Source organism: Bombyx mandarina, chromosome 10 (assembly GCF_030267445.1).
Source record: "Bombyx mandarina strain Sakado chromosome 10, ASM3026744v2".
Lineage (NCBI taxonomy): Eukaryota > Metazoa > Arthropoda > Insecta > Lepidoptera > Bombycidae > Bombyx > Bombyx mandarina.
In genome coordinates, this window is record NC_143217.1 from 7,538,568 (window position 1) to 7,555,671 (window position 17,104).

The following is a 17,104-nucleotide window of genomic DNA, read 5'->3' on the forward strand; positions in this document are numbered from 1 at the left end:
TATGGGAAATTATGCGGTCACCGTCCTCGTCGAACCCGTCGCTTGCGACGAAGGACTCGACGAGTGAATTAACTCATAGACACAGCCCCCTGAGTTTCTTCCCGGATCTTCTCAGTGGGTCGCGTTTCCGATCCGGTGGTAGATTCTGCGAAGCACTGCTCTTGCTAGAGTCACTGTTAGCATCACTCCGGTTTGAGCCCCGTGATCTCACCTACTAGTTAAGGTTATGCTGAAATAGCCTCTCAAGGCTATCAGCTAAGGTAGGGAAAAAAATAGGAAATTTTTATCCTTTTCTATTTCAATCCTCGAAATATGCAGAGCATATGGAATGTGGATTTTCATTTACGTATGCATGTGGAGTTCGGTTGTATTAGTAAGTGCAATTGCACGACAATCGTAGCTCGATGACAGTTCGCGGCTGCCATAGGGCGAGCCCCGTTAGGACGGGGTGACTGACACTGTCAATGCAACTGGGCGCATTGTGCTCTAACGAGAACACATAATATAACTTTGCCAACCTTACCGATTACGATGTTTATTAGATGTATCTTGAAGACTCACCTGTAACAAACAAACGAAAAATTAACAAATTGTCTCTCACCAAAAATAAAACTCGGTTCATTGAAATATTTGAATTTTCTCAAAGTGCTATTTAAAATTATCTAATCATGGTGGCTTTTAAATTGCTATTTTAATTAGGAGGGCACCATTTTGTACTATAATGATCTTTTTAATATGAAAAAGTATACGTATTTAATCATTACTTATCGCATCATTACGTATGGCATCCAAATATTAGATTCTATTTAAATAAATAAATTTAAAACATTTAATCTTAAATTTAACCGACCGATAGTTATTTTTTCAAATGAACGAGGTCAATGGTCGTATTGGTGTCATTCGCAGCGGCGGTTACAAAAACCGGGCCCGGACGTCCTTGAATCAACACCACCAGAAATTGCTAAAACGATTTAAATATTTTGAATACTAATATATAACGATAGGTATAAGAATAGGCGCTTATTGGAAGTTGCATTATAAATTTTCCAGGTTAGTGCGTTTTTGGGTGTACTAGTTTATAATTCACCCGATATTAAGCGGTTTATCGGTGCTCATTGACAATAATACAAATTGAATTTAGAACGGAATCGTTTTGCGGTAGAAACTAGGATGTCTATGGTATGTTCCAATCAGTGGGGCTGAACTCGTCAGACCCTCAATTAGCAGCTAACAAGACACGAAAAAGTTCAGGTATATGCATCCAATGTTATCATCTGTGTCGATGCAACACAATCCTCATGAAAGTAATTCAGAGAGACCACGACCTTCAGCATTGTGGATTATCGTCTCACGAAGGAGGAATTTATCTTACCACAAAAAGCCTTACCTTACTTTACTACCTTACCTTATCATTACAAACTACTACTATTATTACTAAGGTCTCAAATTTATCAAAATTCTCAACGTGAAAATCGTTTGTTGAATATCGAAATAAAAAATTGTAAAAACATCCTACACATTCATCAATTGAATAGACAGATTTATATCCAACCTTCTGATAGACCTTCAGATAATAGACGCATAAAATCGGTCCGTTTTTCGTTTGGGAATTATGATGTCATATATAGTCACATAAGGCCATTGCAGGCTCTACATGGAAGAGGAAATGCCACGACCGGGACTCATGGCAGGATTTGGGGGAGGCCTATGCGAAAGCAAAACAATCTTTGCTGATGTCAAAAGCTTAGAAAAATTACATTAATAATATACCTAAATATGAATTAAGATTGTTAATAAAGGCTTCTTTATTTTTATAGTCAAAGAGGCACACAGAGAAAGACTAAAGTTTCAAACTTACAACAACTTTTTCAAAAGAAAAAGAAACCTGTTACAGTTACTCTTGTGAATACGAAGATACGTGATAGGCTTGGCTAGGTAGGCAGGCAGCGGCTTGGCTCTGCCCCTGGCATTGCTGAAGTCAATGGGCGACGGTAACCACTCACCATCAGGTGGGCCGTATACCCGTCTGCCTACAAAGACAATCAAAAAAAAAAAAAATTGGTAACGCCAAAGAAATTTAAATCAAAACTTTTTGCTTTGTTGGCCGCAATACGCGTCGTACAAAATGAAAAGTAAAGTTTTTTCCCGTACCTAATTGTTGGTAGCCTATTACCTAAGCATAAGGAGCGATTACAACTCTTCGCGGACGGGTAAGTAAGATCACGAGGCTCAACCAGAGAGAACTTGCTAACACTAGCCTTAGCCAGAGCAGTGCTTAACTAATTGAACCACCGGATCGGAATCGCAACCCGCTGAGAAGGTACGGCGAGACACTCAATAGCCAAAGTTTATGTATAGAGAAAACCAAGCCCGGAATCAAGCCACGAAATTAAAATTTTGTAAAAGATTAGGTATTCGCGCTAAGTTTGGTAAATCTTTTAAATATATGTATGTACATTTACGTTAAGGCAGTCGTTTATTCATAATGCGACTTCAGGAACCGTCTCTTCTTGTTACACAGAAAAAATCCTCCACACTTCACACGACACACGAATCAAATCTAAAACTTGCTGTGATGAAGTTATTACATTAGCACACGTCATTTAGTTTCGCAGCAACGACAGCAGGTTACGTTCGACACTGACATATTAACAACAAAATTAGCATAACACATATTCAAAATATATTCGTATTATTCAAACTTCCATCCGTTCGAAGGTTATGTTAATCTATTTCAAGTACGCAGTGCCAAATGCCAAGTTTATTTCGCTACTGTGTAATTTCCGGGTTTAGTTTGGAAATTGGTAATAGGAGAGCGAGACACGGAGGTCGGCAGCTAGTAAAGAGAATTATATTTTCTGCGCGAGGCCTCAGGCCATTGACCGCTGTCGAATCTCAAGGTCTGCGCACATCGCTGTAAAGAAGCGCCTCACTACGTGTAACTTTCCACCTAATATAACAATATGTATCATGTACTTCACTTATTCTTAAAGTATGCGTTCGTATTAAAAACAAAACTCATTGTGTAGCATTCAGCCTTATTATAAATCTCAGAGGAAAAACGAATATAAAAAAGGTGATTGAGTGACTTTTGAAGCTGCCTCCAGCTGAAATATAACAGATATATCATAATATATATATTTCTTCTATCCGTATGTATGTTAGTCTAGTGAACTCCTCCTAAATGGGTATACTGATTTGGATAAAAAAAATTGTGTGTACAAGTGGATTCGAGAGTATTTTAGATTCACAATTTGATATTGTATAACTATTGTACAAATTCTACAAAATGGTTCAGATTGTTACAACTTATTCAAAAAAAATTGTAATTTTCAGATATAAGTTTTTGTACAGGACAACTTCTGTCGGGTACGCCAGTTTTGTATAAAACTTATGGTAAGTTTAAGACATTGATTTATAAATTACTAAAAATAATACTTATTTTTCAAATATCGATTGGAGTATATTTCAAATGCTCAACGATACGCGCCGAGCACGAGGATATATTGTACTGAATTTATTTATCATAATATATACAAAATAAAGCGCATAAAAACTTGAATCGAAATATATACGGGCCATGAAAAGTTCAATAGCGCATGTAAATATTGGACCTAAGCCTCAACTGGGGTCACTTTATAAGCGACAATGACGACTGTTCAAATTTAAATAAGTGTTTTAGTTTAAACGGCTTGTTCAGTTTGTTATTCTAAAGTTCTCAATATGAGACGTAGACGGCTACGAAATATCAGCTACGCCCGTAGTAGGGGCACGAGCGAAGGAGAAAGGTGTGGCTGTTTACTGCGCACTGGGTCTCGGCTCAAGATCTGTGGAAAAGCAACTGAGCGATTTGGGGTAATGGTCCAGCGCGGTCACGGGGACGCCCGCGTTTTGTGATACGGAATAAGAACCGTGTGCGATAAGTTCCAAGGATCAATTCTCATTGAAGTTCTAATGAGGTTTCGTTGCATTGTATTATGTAGACGATAATTACGATTACGTTTATTTCGAATAAGACGTGAAAATAATGTATTCCTATATAGTTGTGTAACGTTCGTATTTCGGAGTAATTTCTAGAACATTCGCGAATTCAGTAGATACATACATAATTATATTTTTACTTCAAGTTCAGTGACATGTTATCATTTCTCCTTGAATTTATCACCATTGTCTACCGAAAAATTCACGTTTTCAAAGCATTTGTACGATAAGATGTTTTTTTTTTCTGGAAAAAAATGCGTAATATAAGATTTGTGCCAACTTTGTCAACCACAATTTCATAGATTAAACTTAGAACGGAATATGGAAATTTATTGATTTAGTTTTGAGGTAACAATGTTTGATAGCATGTTTTATTATAGCATACCACTAATTGAAGGTGTTTCGTTTATCTTTTTTCTTCTAAGCATTCGTGGAAATAAATAAGTCGCAATTGTTTAGATACAGTTTGTTACTATTTCAAGCATGTACACCTGAAGAGTATATGTATATGGTCTATGTTACGTGGTGGGCGAAACCTGTACAGATATTTTTTTCCTACCTATGCTGAGCCTTGAGAGGCTATTTCAGCTTCTCCTTGACGTGTAGGTGAGCTCACCGGGCACAAGCCGGGAGTGTTGCTAACACTGGCCCTAGCAAGAGCAGTGCTTCGCAGAATCTACCACCGGATCAGAAACGCGACCAGCGAGAAACTCAGTGTGCTGTGGGTTAATTCCTTCGTCGAGCCCTTCGTCGCAAGCGACGGGTTCGACGAGGACGGTGACCGGTGCTTGTGGTACCTAAAAGCACCGTTAATTGAATGTACGGATGAGACGTGCTCAAGACATCTATAAACATCACAGCCTTAAAGACGATGGATTTGACTAACAACGTAATATGATAATCGAAATAATATGGACAATTTTACGTAATTACCTACTGGCGATGTGTACATAATACCGACGTATTGTGAAATAGGATTGAGTTACGATTTCAAGGGATAGATAATCAATTTATTTGAGGCTTCGTCGTGATGTCTCAAGGTCGATAACCCACCGAGCTAGACATGAGCTCGTTGGCTACACCAGAAGAAACAGATGTTAATCCATCTCAAGTTTATTTCAGCATTTAGTTCATCGAACTAGAATTAATGAACGTCTTATTAGAAGCACTTGGCACGTAGCCTTGTGAAACTCTATCTATTCTATTTCTTCCTGGTCTTACTCAGTGCGATCAAATGTCGTGTGATTTAACGCGATTTTCCATCGAGTGCGCGACAAAGTACCGACAAAGGCCGACGACCCCAATGAACTTTCCACTGGTTAAACTTGATCACCGCCTCGTGATCTGCGTAAGCTTAGAGATTACGTAACAGGTTGATTAAATTTCTAAAACATCGTTTAATGTAATAAAATGTATAGTTTTTATTGCACGTAAATAGCTTTTGAATACATACGTGTCATGTTTGCTTCGAGTAACGGTGATAAGAAATTAAATAATTATCAGTAATTTGTACTTTTTCTTTTACTAAATTGTGTTTTTTTTTTTTTGTGTGTATGTACAACAACGATTACATAACAATAACAATTATTATGATTTGCTTATTTTATATTACAGGAATTCCGGTTTCTATTTTGATAAACACTCGTTTGTATTATGTAACTTCAGTCATTACAAAGTATTCGCTAAATTGTTACAAGATGTTCTAAATGACGTGTTCCTAAATGGGATTCAAACGGGCGTACGCTCAGAGATAAAAGTGTTTAAATTAATATTCCAATTATTCATATATGAGTCACAAATGACAATTATTATTATTATTATATATTTTCCTGTGTCCGAACACATGGGTTGCGCACAACGGCCGGTCCGCATACCGGTTTGCGTGTTTCATAGTCGTAGATAACGTGATAAGCATGCGTATGCGTGTCGCGTAATCGGACAGGATTCGCACGGTGTCGAATGCAACCGAGGCATCGCAGGGTGCAACGAGCGAGCGAGATAGACTGAGTTCAATGGTATTTGATATAGTGCACTGGAGTTCTTTAACCCCTTAGCCTACCTGCGATTCTTGCGAATGAGGCGGCCAGGCCGTTGTCCCTGACTGCACCACTATCGAGCACGTATCTTTATAGGTCGCTGCTAAGCACGGCTGGTAAGTACCGACAGCAGATTCGTTACTTACAATTATAATCTTAAACTATTATATTATTTTGAATCTTAATACACTGACAGTATACAGAAAAAAAAACTTTGGTAGCTGAATATAAATTATATCTTTTATTGTTTTTTGGAACAAAATAAGACACTTTTCTCTTTGTTTTTACTTTTTAATGTTTAAATTAAATTTATAATACGATTATTAATAATAATGTAAATTGTCAACGGGTGCCAGTGATTTTTGTGATACAGAAAAATTAAAAATAACTATTGCTGACGAGTGGAGCGCCGACTATGAAATTTAGTGATGCAACCATTCAGCGGACAGTCAGAACTAAATAAGACACTTTTCTCTTTGTTTTTACTTTTATGTTTAAATTAAATTTATAATACGATTGTTAATAATAATGTAAATTATCAACGGGTGCCAGTGATTTTTGTGAAACAGAAAAATTAAAAAAAAAAAACAATTGCTGACGAGTGGAGCGCCGACTATGAAATTTAGTGATGTAACCATTCAGCGGACAGACATGCGAATCACGTAGCGTACGAGCTGTCCGCATGTCAACTATAATCTAGGATTTTAAAAATTCGCAACAGGTGTAGCGGGGGAGGAGCGGCGAAGGGGCACTGGACTGGTTTCCGTTGTTTCGCAATAATGTCGGTTCAATGACGCCTCTATAGTTATAATTGTTAGCTTGTCATGAGCGTGCTCTCGACCCCTTCACTCCGGAACGCCAGGTTGCGTACACACGGAACGTGGTGCTCGCAATTATTCCCAGCCACGTTGATAATTAATTTTACGTACGAAAATAATAAAACTTCATACTTAATAAAGTCAACACATGCACCTGGTTATTCCGGTCTGTTTCTTTGTGAATCGATAGGTATTTGTTTTAGGTCCGTCGCGGGTCATTCTGGTTCACATTGTAAGCTTTTACAGTCCCAACCTGTTATCAATAATAATAATAAATTTGAAGTCGTCGTGGCCTAAAGGATAAGACGTCCGGTGCATTCGTATTTAGCGATGCAACGGTGTTCGAACCCCGCAGACGGGTACCAATTTTTCTAATGAAATACGTACTTGCAAAATGTTCATGATTGACTTCCATGGTGAAGGAATAACATCGTGTAATAAAAATCAAACCCGCAAAATTATAATTTGCGTAATTACTGGTGGTAGGACCTCTTGTGAGTCAGCACGGGTAGATACCACCACCTTGCCTATTTTAGCCGTGAAGCAGTAATGCGTTTCGGTTTGAGCGGTGGGGCAGCCGTTGTAACTATACCGAGACCTTAGAACTTATATCTCAAGATGGGTGGCGCATTTACGTTGTAGATGTTTATGGGCTTCAGTAACCACTTAACAACAGGAGGGCTGTGAGCTCGTCCACTCATCTAAGCAATAAAAAATAAAACTAATTATAGTACGATTTTTGCTTATAGACCAAAAAACATTTTTTTACGTTGAGCTCTGCAATGGTGAAAGTCTAGAAATTATTCTCTGATTTTCAGTAATGTATCGAGTTAAAAAGGATAGTTATGTAAGTTTGGGCTAGCATAAAACATTTTCTTTTAAGGAAGGCGGTAACAATATGAATGCATCACGTTGTTTATTCATTGATAAATGACCAGTGAATCATTCCTACGCTTCGCTGGGACTTTTAAATATAAGGTATGCACTGTTATATTGAAACAGTTCACTCGCAGCCTACATTGAAAATACTGAGTCAAAAATCATACCGGAAGTAGCTACAAGAACAGTAAAAAACTTGAACTCGAAGAAATAAACAAACCAAGTCACATATATTCATATAAACAAATTTATGTTACTAATTTAAAAAAATATACAACTAAAAAAACACGTCAACTTGTGATTAAAGCTATAAGTATGTATATATATAATCCATCAATTTATTGGAACTATTGGCGCGCCACCTATCGTACATACCGCGCAATACCAACAACTGTACAATAAACTACCGTGTTTCATCATCAATAGGACGAATAGCTCAGGAATATATGTATAGATTATATTTTATTAATAATATACTATGAATATATAGATTATATTTGATGCGATAACATATTAATCAACGTCAATTTAAAAGTTAAAGTTCACCGAACACTCGCAGGCAAACCGTGATAGTAAAGAAAGGAAATATTGACGTTTCTACTGACCCACAAATTTTATACGGAAGAAAGTAAACAGATAGAATCAATAAATTATTCATCTACAAAATAAATACTAATATTGGTTTGATATTGACACCTATGATATAAATAAAATTGTTACCAATTCAAATTGGAACGAAATGATTTGGTTGAATTATACGTTTATTTATTTTAGTTTATTTTCAAGAAAAACAGTTTTGGTTTCAGTTTTCAACTATTATTACAAACCAATTGAGGTTTTGTCTCTTGAATACATCTAAAATACTTTTAGAGTTTTTTTGGTTTACGGACGACTAAGGGGCTATTCGTCAACTATTGAAGAAAAGAGTATAGTTCTAAAAAAAATGTTTTTTTTTATTACTTTACGTAAAACTATTTGTGGCACTATCAACATTTTGTACTATTATTATTTTTGGAATTTGCGTTACAATGACTTCGTTTTTCTAAAAGCGACTAGATTTATTACAATGTACATACATACATGTGTTAGCTAAGTCGTGAAAGCTGTAAGTAAACGGTTGGCGCGCGGCGATGACCTCCAGTGCGAGCGACGACCTACGCGTACGATGCCAACTATAGGCGCCGTTTCTAAGCCAACATTTATTGCACTACTAATATGTCAGTCAAATATGCATAGATAAATGTGGGTATTAATAATTACACCGACCTGCCTATTTATTGTGTAGGTATGTTTGTTAAACGCATTGCAAAGTGATGTTGCAATATTTAAGTCAGCGAACCTGCTCAATTAGATTTTTTTTTTGGGTGATAAAAGTTTTCGTGCACTAGAGATGTGATTTGAAAAATTAAATCTTTAGCCGTCCATAGTGAGCGTATCAGTAAAACGTTTAAAAACTGTATACACATGCGATGTATTATTAATAATTACACCGACCTGCCTATTTGTTATTTAGGTACGTTTATAAGCGCATTACAAAGTGAGCGACGTTGCAATATTTATGTCAGGGAACCTGCTTAATTAAATTTATTTTTGGGTGACAAAAGTTTTCGTGCACTAGAGATGTGATTTGAAAAATTTAATCTTTAGCCGTCCGTAGTGAGCGTATCAGTAAAACGCTTAAAAACTGTACACACATATGCGATGACGGGCGCTCGGGTGTGCAGCAGTGCACTGTTTCGTAAGCGGCCGTGGTCGATGACTCCGAACGTTCTAGTACACCATCTCTCCGACGCGTTACGTAATCGCGAGAAAGTTGACATCCGCCCATGCAACGTTCCAACACACATTTTCAGTTCACTCACTCAATTAACAACGCACCCTATTTACCAATAATTCAAGTTCAACGTTTATTTTGTAATCGTACGCCTCGTGCTTGACCAGGTGCTTACGAGGTACAACCGTGTTTATGGAATGTATAATAAATATATGTACTGGTTACTCTGATTTTTTTTTTATTGCTTAGATGGGTGGACGAGCTCACAGGCTTTTTTTATTTTTTTTATTGCCGTATAGGCAGAAGAGCATACGGCCCACCTGATGGCGAGTGGTTATCGTCGCTCATGGACGTCAGCAATGCCAGGGGCAGAGCCAAGCCACTGCCTACCGTTTATAGCCGCTGCCTACCGTTTATAAGCCTTCCTGCTATTAAGTGATTACTGGAGCTCATAGAAATCTACGACGTAAATGCGCCACTCATCCTGAGGTATAAGTTCTAAGGTCTCAAGTATAGTTATAACGGCTGCCCCTACTCTTCAAACCGAAACGCATTGCTTCACGGCAGAAATAGGCAGGATGGTGGTTATATCATTTCTTTGTTTCTACTATTTATCGCCTCAAGAGTTAAAATTTTTACAATATATTACGAGTCCGACGGCTACATCCTGGCTTTAACCTTTTTTAACAGAGTACCAGAATAACGGATAGTAAATAACCTTCTACAAAGGAATGATTCAGACACCGGAGAGAGAGAGTTAGGCCTCAGTGGTAACGCTTATTGAGAAATTTAACTATGTCGAAACCGCAATGCAGATCTTGTTGATTCCAAGCCGGGCTTAGTTGTTGAAATGACACGTATGTATTAGAATTGTATTTTGTAATAGTATTTTTTATTGTTAGTAAACAAGTCCGCATCTAACCACATAAAGTAAGTACACATTATCGTATTACTACTTATTCGTTTGTAGAATGGTATCGATGAGGTTAAAACCATAAATCATATTATTGTTTCTCGAACAATTCATGTTCCTATCAACAAAATAATAATAACTTGGGGCCGTCATGTAATGTCATTGTCACAGCGTTATCAAAATCGAGGACATTTTTATATAATTCTGGGTCAATGTACCGAAGCGATGTTTTGTTCGGCTTATCGCGGCTATGCTATCGAACGAGCTATGTATGTCACTGATAATGTTGCTTGTCCCTTTGTTTGTTTGAATAGATAGATGTACATACGAGCACGTATACTTAATCCTGTCGCTTGTGTAAAAGTCACATTGAACGGTTCTCGACGTATCCGAGTTCATATCCGGTTGTCAATCCAAAAATTTGACTATCACTGGTCGTGTAACACAAACATATTCAGCTCAACGCATCGAACGATACTGAAAATGATACAGGATTTAATTTCGGGCCCCGTTGAATACACGTGTTTAAAAAGAGCGGTGTCAATGTACTTCTTACATATGAGTCAGCCGCAACTTGACGTGCGGAGGCTATATAGCGGATTCTACAGTGACAATCACAGCGATCGCCTTCAACGGAAACTGACACTGAGATTTGTAAAGAATTTCGATATTTTAAAAGTTTCAATAATAAAAAATATGGACTTATTCGTGCAAGCAAACGAACTTCGTAAGAAGCGTCGTAACATTAGTGTTATAAGACACATTTTGTCTTCATTAATTATCATATAATATATAAAAAGTATATTACTTCATTAATAGTCCGAAATGGGAAAGAAAACTTTTTTTTTCTTCCCTACCAACTCGCGGCTAGCCTAGGGGGCTATTCCAGCTATGCCCGGACGGGTAGTTGAGCTCACAGGCTCTACCTGAGAATTTTCTTACACTAGCCATCGCAAGAGTAGTGATTCGCAGAATCTACGATCGGCTTGGAATCGTGACCCACTGAGGAGGTCCGACTAGAAACTCACTGGACTGTATGTACGGGATAGGTTGCTCATCCAAACCTTCGTCGTAATCGATGAGTTTGACGAGGACGGTGCCCGGTGCTTAAGGGATACCGAGAGTGGATCGGGGGATCTGACAATACATATTTCGCTGCGACTTGCATTGCCCCGTCTCTGATTCAATGAATAAGGGAAAGATGAACAACGCATCCTATGACGAAATTACAATGTTCTTGCCAAGACTGAATGTTACCATTTGTTTGTATATAGGACTAACTTATTTAGTTTACTATTGAAAAGATAAAACTATGCAAAAAAAAACTTCAATAGAACCATCACCGTATATACCTTTTTTCATATGAAAGCTTCGCTTTTGTTTGAGGTTTTAAATGCGCTTTCTACTTCGAAGGGACGCAAAACCAGTTGAATTTCAAATTTGTTTCATTATTTATTTGAAAAAAAAAAACAAATTTGACGTTTCGGAATTAATACAGGTAACATTAATGCTTTAGGAAAATCAATCAATTTTAAGCAGATCGGTTTATTATAAATGACTGCTTGATTTTCTGTGAGATGCTCATCTTCAATCCTCAAAACCACGTAGAAACAAAACAACGCAATGACACAATCTCGATCAGTACAAAATAAATTCCTTTGTCTTTTTTTGTTGTTTAAAATGATAGACTTCGGATCGGTGTGATTATTTTTAAACAAGCGCCGCGCGTTTGGCTGAGTGTATCATAATATCATAAAAGGCATATCTGTATCTACATACGATCTAGCCGTGCAGGGGTCAGTGCCCTAATGTAGCAGATATTTGTACAATTGTATGTTGTGGACTCGTTTCAAGGACGCTGTTTACGTCATCCAGAGTAACGTAGGTAGTGTGCGAAAGAGATGACTCTTTACCGAAGCCGAAATTAGGCGATCGTCTCTTTCCGGAGGTCGATGTGCAATATTTATCATCGGGAACTGTACTTACATTGGACTTGCTATTATTAATCAATTTCGAGTGTATTGCCTACGAATAAATTAGTAGCGCTATCGTGCGATTGTATGATGCGATCCTGAGTCGTTTGATAATAACTTAATGATAGGCCAGTTTGTGAGAGTTTCGTATCTGACGGACTGAGGCTTGATTTATAAGAAATGAATGTAACAAATATTTGATTATTTAAAAATCTAATTCTTTGAAAAAAAACTAAAATACTTGTGCATTTCCTTTAAAAAAAATTGTTTGTTTTATGAATAAAATATTGTATTTGTATCGTTTTATAACGTCATGGTTCTTCCACTTTTGTATAAGCTTATAAACGATTTCCATTTTATCGTTCTGTATTTTTATATACCTTTAATTATAAGTTAACAAAAATACTTAGCTTACTTAAAATTATAAGAAGTAAAGACGAACCTCGCAGCTCCGGCAGACACGAATCAGAGACGGGAGCTAAAGGGCGGAGAACGAGGCGCCCGCACCATAACACGCGGTCATTCACCCTGTCCGCCCTTCATACACCCCCGGTCCTACAACCCTCTTCAAATTTAACTTTAGAAACACATAAGTATTACTCAAGCCCTCGTTCTTCACAAATCAGTAAATGAATTAAGAGGAGACCCGATAGCTTGACAAGTCTATAAGTGTTATTCCGATTTCCTTTATAATTATGTGACAACATGATAATAAAAATATAATATTTGAACTTTACCGAATCTGTGCTAATGACCAGCAATGGTCACAAAAGGTAGGTGCAATAAAAATGAACAGCTATAATTGTAAATCACGATTACATCCAAGATATTAGGCGATAAGCGCTCATCAATTCAAGACGTGTCGCCCGATCCTATCGACACACACAGGATTGTTCTAGACTAGACCCCATACAGTTACTAGCTAACGGCACCCAAACATTTCCGCGTCGACACAAATATGCAATGCACATTATGTACTGATACATATTGAAATAATGTATTCAATAAAACAGAAAAATCGTTTTCCTATCGACCGTCGACTGATTTACGCTGATGAAACGAATTATTAAGTTTTAAATTTTGATATTCTATGATTCTATGATACTAAGTACAGAATTATTTTTATATTTAAAAAAAATAAGTAATACTATAATTTATTACAAAAATAACTCAAAATACTCAACAAACTAACTTCAATGTAAATGAAAAACAAAAGAATAAATAGTTACTACTAAATTGTACCTAACGTTTTCGCGGCAATTTGATAAAAAAAAGGGGGATCACACAAAACGGACGGGCGGGCGGGCAACGACCCAGGGAACTTGTAACTACATCTGTTTCCTCAAACACGAGAGGTCGTAACTCGCATTCAAACGCCTGTGTTACGACACTTTACGTTGCTGGCACAACGAACGCTTCGAACTCAATGTTAACAAGGCGCGTAGGCATTCTTCTAAGTATCGATAATCTAAGCCTGCTACGTAAACCAATTTACTTACGTTACGAACAACAATTAATTAATAGATGACGTAACCTTACAACAGAGGTCATCACACATTCGTTAAGATGGTAACTCAATCATGATAATCGAAAAAAGTTTGTTAAATTTATAAATTCGGTATTGCTAGTTCTAAGTTCTGCAGTATAAAGTCAGACAACCGTATTTAAAGGCACGTTATATAATTTTTTTAAAACGTATACTGTCGATTCGATAGTTTTATAAGAAGCCCTTCAGTTACAATGACTGTGACGAATGCGGGCAGAGAAAGGCCTGAGAAATTTCGCCGCGTTACGACATCAGCTTGATTCAACTGCTGCTAGAATTGACCGATTCGTGATACGATGGAAATGGAAAATTGCTAAGTGCAGCGGGGGGAGTGGGGGCATTCGCGTGCACTGGCCTATATGCAGTGCGACGACACCGGCGCCCGGGAGCGATGCACTCTCTAAGTACCTCATAGAGACGCGTACTCGACGCACACTCAAACACACACCTATTTTTCCTTAGGTACGGTATAGTCTAGGGCGTCGACGTGTCTCTCTATTCATGGAAAAATGAATTCAAAACGATATTCATAGGCCGAGATTTCAACGCATGCTCGCTCACAGAAAGGAAGCATTTTGGATAACACTGATTTATGAAGAAGTTTACTTTTCATAGAAAGCGTTTTGTTTAGAAAGATTCCTTGTTTTACGGCAAACGGTGAATACTTTTTGATTTATTGGAAATGAATTGCCCCAAGGCACCCTAAGGCACACGAGCTTTCAACTTTCACTAAACTAGAATACAACTCACGAATGAAAGCGATGCAATGATAAAAATACTTATAATATCGATAATCAAACAGTTACATCAAAAGAAGTATTAAGTTCAAATAAATTATAAGCCATGTCATTTTTTAAATAGATGCATCGACAGTAAAATTGGAACGGATATAAATGCAACTCGCGGAATTGTGTGCGACGAAGCGGGGTGACCGTGTGTAGTGCATGCACCCTGCACTGGTGCGGTAATAACAGCCGGTGTTCCGGTCTGAATGTAGCTGAGTCACCGAGCGACCCCTTTGCTGAGTGAGACCTAGGGTTTAACCCCGTCGCGACAACCCTAAACAAATTAAAATAATCGATATTGCAGTTTTCAAAGCTATTGCAAAGCTATTTCAATTCAATAATTGTCTTAATAATGTTAGTAAATTTTAAAAAAAAACAACACGATGATTTAATATTGTTTTATCAGAACGATTGAATTTTCTTAAACTGTACTGTAAAAGTTAAAGCAGATCATGTTATCTTAATTCAAACTTTCAAATCACGTAAACAAATTTCGTGGTATATCTTGGTCTCATAATCATAATATCCATAGGTAGATAAGTTCATTGACCCACACACACAAGTCAAGTTCAAGACTAAAAAATATATTGTCTCTCTGACTCACCTTTGAATTCAGCCGTAAAAGGTATTTGTTCTCTATTGCCTTCCATTTTTGCTAAGTTCAAACACTGGATTTCCCAAAGTTAGGTTATAACCGGCGAACGGCTAAAGTCGGTTTGGCGCGAAATTATGGTTGTAGGTCGCAGCAGAGTACGCGAGTGGACCGCGCATGCGCTATGATGACGTCAATGGGCAACCCCACACCCGGTGGTGAATAGTAAGTAATTCAGACCAAAAATACCCGATGCTACCAAAGACAAATATTACACTGTCCATGTCATTTAGAATTTCATCGCTTTTTGTCTAATAACGATTACCGTATACAACGTAAAAATATTAAAAAAAAAATGCAATCTTTACACAAATGGCTAGTCAGGCCGATGATACATATAAGGTATTGTTATAATAGGCATTGTTATGGGCAGGCCAATATTTTATTATTGTTACAAGTGGGCATGCCGTGGGGGTTAGCAGAGTTCACGGCCAACACCGCGCCCGCCACCCTACGATCACCCAGCCCGCAGATGCTTACACGAAACTAGGCTCGTTTCTATTTATAAGTTCAGCCACCTATAGAGATTACTTGGTAAAATAATGACGGCCTATTCACTCTAGATTTAGGAACAAAAATATTATATAAAGCATCTTAAAGAATTAACTCTAGCTGGTTGATCCATTCTCAGTTTTATTTCATAGCTAATAAATAAATGTACATAAATTATTGCAATATCTATTATTTACTATACTTTTTTTATTTAATAAACTTTACAAGCAGCACGTGTATTGTGTATTACTTTAGTCTGTCTGTAAATAATTAACAGAGAAGAAATTTTAATGAGCTCTATTGAATGTTTTTCAAGATTGTTTACAATGTACGTTTTCATTATAAAAAAAATTAAACACAAAAATATTCGTTTTAGGAGGTGAGCGACATCTATTGACATAGCTGTTACTTGTTTCTACTCGACACTAGATGGCGCTATCCTTGATTTATGTTTGAAATTATTCCAAATTGCTGTTGCAGTTAGTTATTTTTGTTCAATATCAACAGTTATATTATTATCATATTTCCTTGATATTTTTGACGTAATTTAAGCTATTTCCCAGTAAAAACTTATCAGAATATGCTTGAAAATAAAAATTATGGCTAGCAATCTTGGCATGGTAAGTTTTTAGTTACGCCTCTATAAACAAAATCGAATTTGTTTTTCTATAATTTAAAGGATTTATTTTTCACCTTAGTTGTGTACCAGTTGTAGTAAAGTGGGCGACTTATATTTATAATATATTTGAGTGGCCTGGAAAGTTCGGCGGGGTTAGGGCAAGCTGAGTTCGTTGACCCCGCTCCCTAACCTACTCTGAGAGTATTTAGAGCACGTAGGCCGCGGCTCCCGCTTACAGTCGATACAGCCTGCCGCATCTGGGTCACCACTGACTCATGACTCGACCCACTACAGTTAATCATCAACACGGGCATAGTCATCGGAACGAGTAGTTATAGTAGTTATATCCATGTCGCGAAGGATACGACCTATATTTATGTACGTCGAGATAAACTCTGCTATTCATTAAGCCAGTATTTTATCACGCAACGATTGAAATCGCCGATCCTTGCCTCAATTTTAACAGTTGTATACGCATTGATTTTACCCATATTAAATGTCACATTCTTTTTATTTATTTATTTTTATTTCTTACTTGGGTGGACGAGCTCACAGCCCGCCTGGTGTTAAGTGATTACTGGAACCCATAGACATCTACAACGTAAATGCACCACCCACCTTGAGATATAAGTTCTA

At 37.3% G+C, this 17,104-nt stretch overlaps 1 protein-coding gene across 3 annotated transcripts in view; it reads right to left on the minus strand.

Annotated features, from left to right (window-relative positions):
• Eip75B (Ecdysone-induced protein 75B) overlaps positions 1-17,104 on the minus strand; it is a 123,448-nt gene that overhangs the window by 32,475 nt on the left and 73,869 nt on the right. Inside the window, exon 1 of one of the 3 annotated variants that reach the window (XM_089730347.1) lies at positions 15,310-15,370. The exons of the other annotated variants lie outside the window; for them this stretch is intronic. Coding sequence (XP_089586473.1) covers positions 15,310-15,355 — 46 coding nt within the window. The 5' untranslated portion in view covers positions 15,356-15,370. Of the gene's footprint in view, positions 1-15,309; positions 15,371-17,104 lie in introns of those variants that run through there. 3 annotated transcript variants of the gene reach the window in all.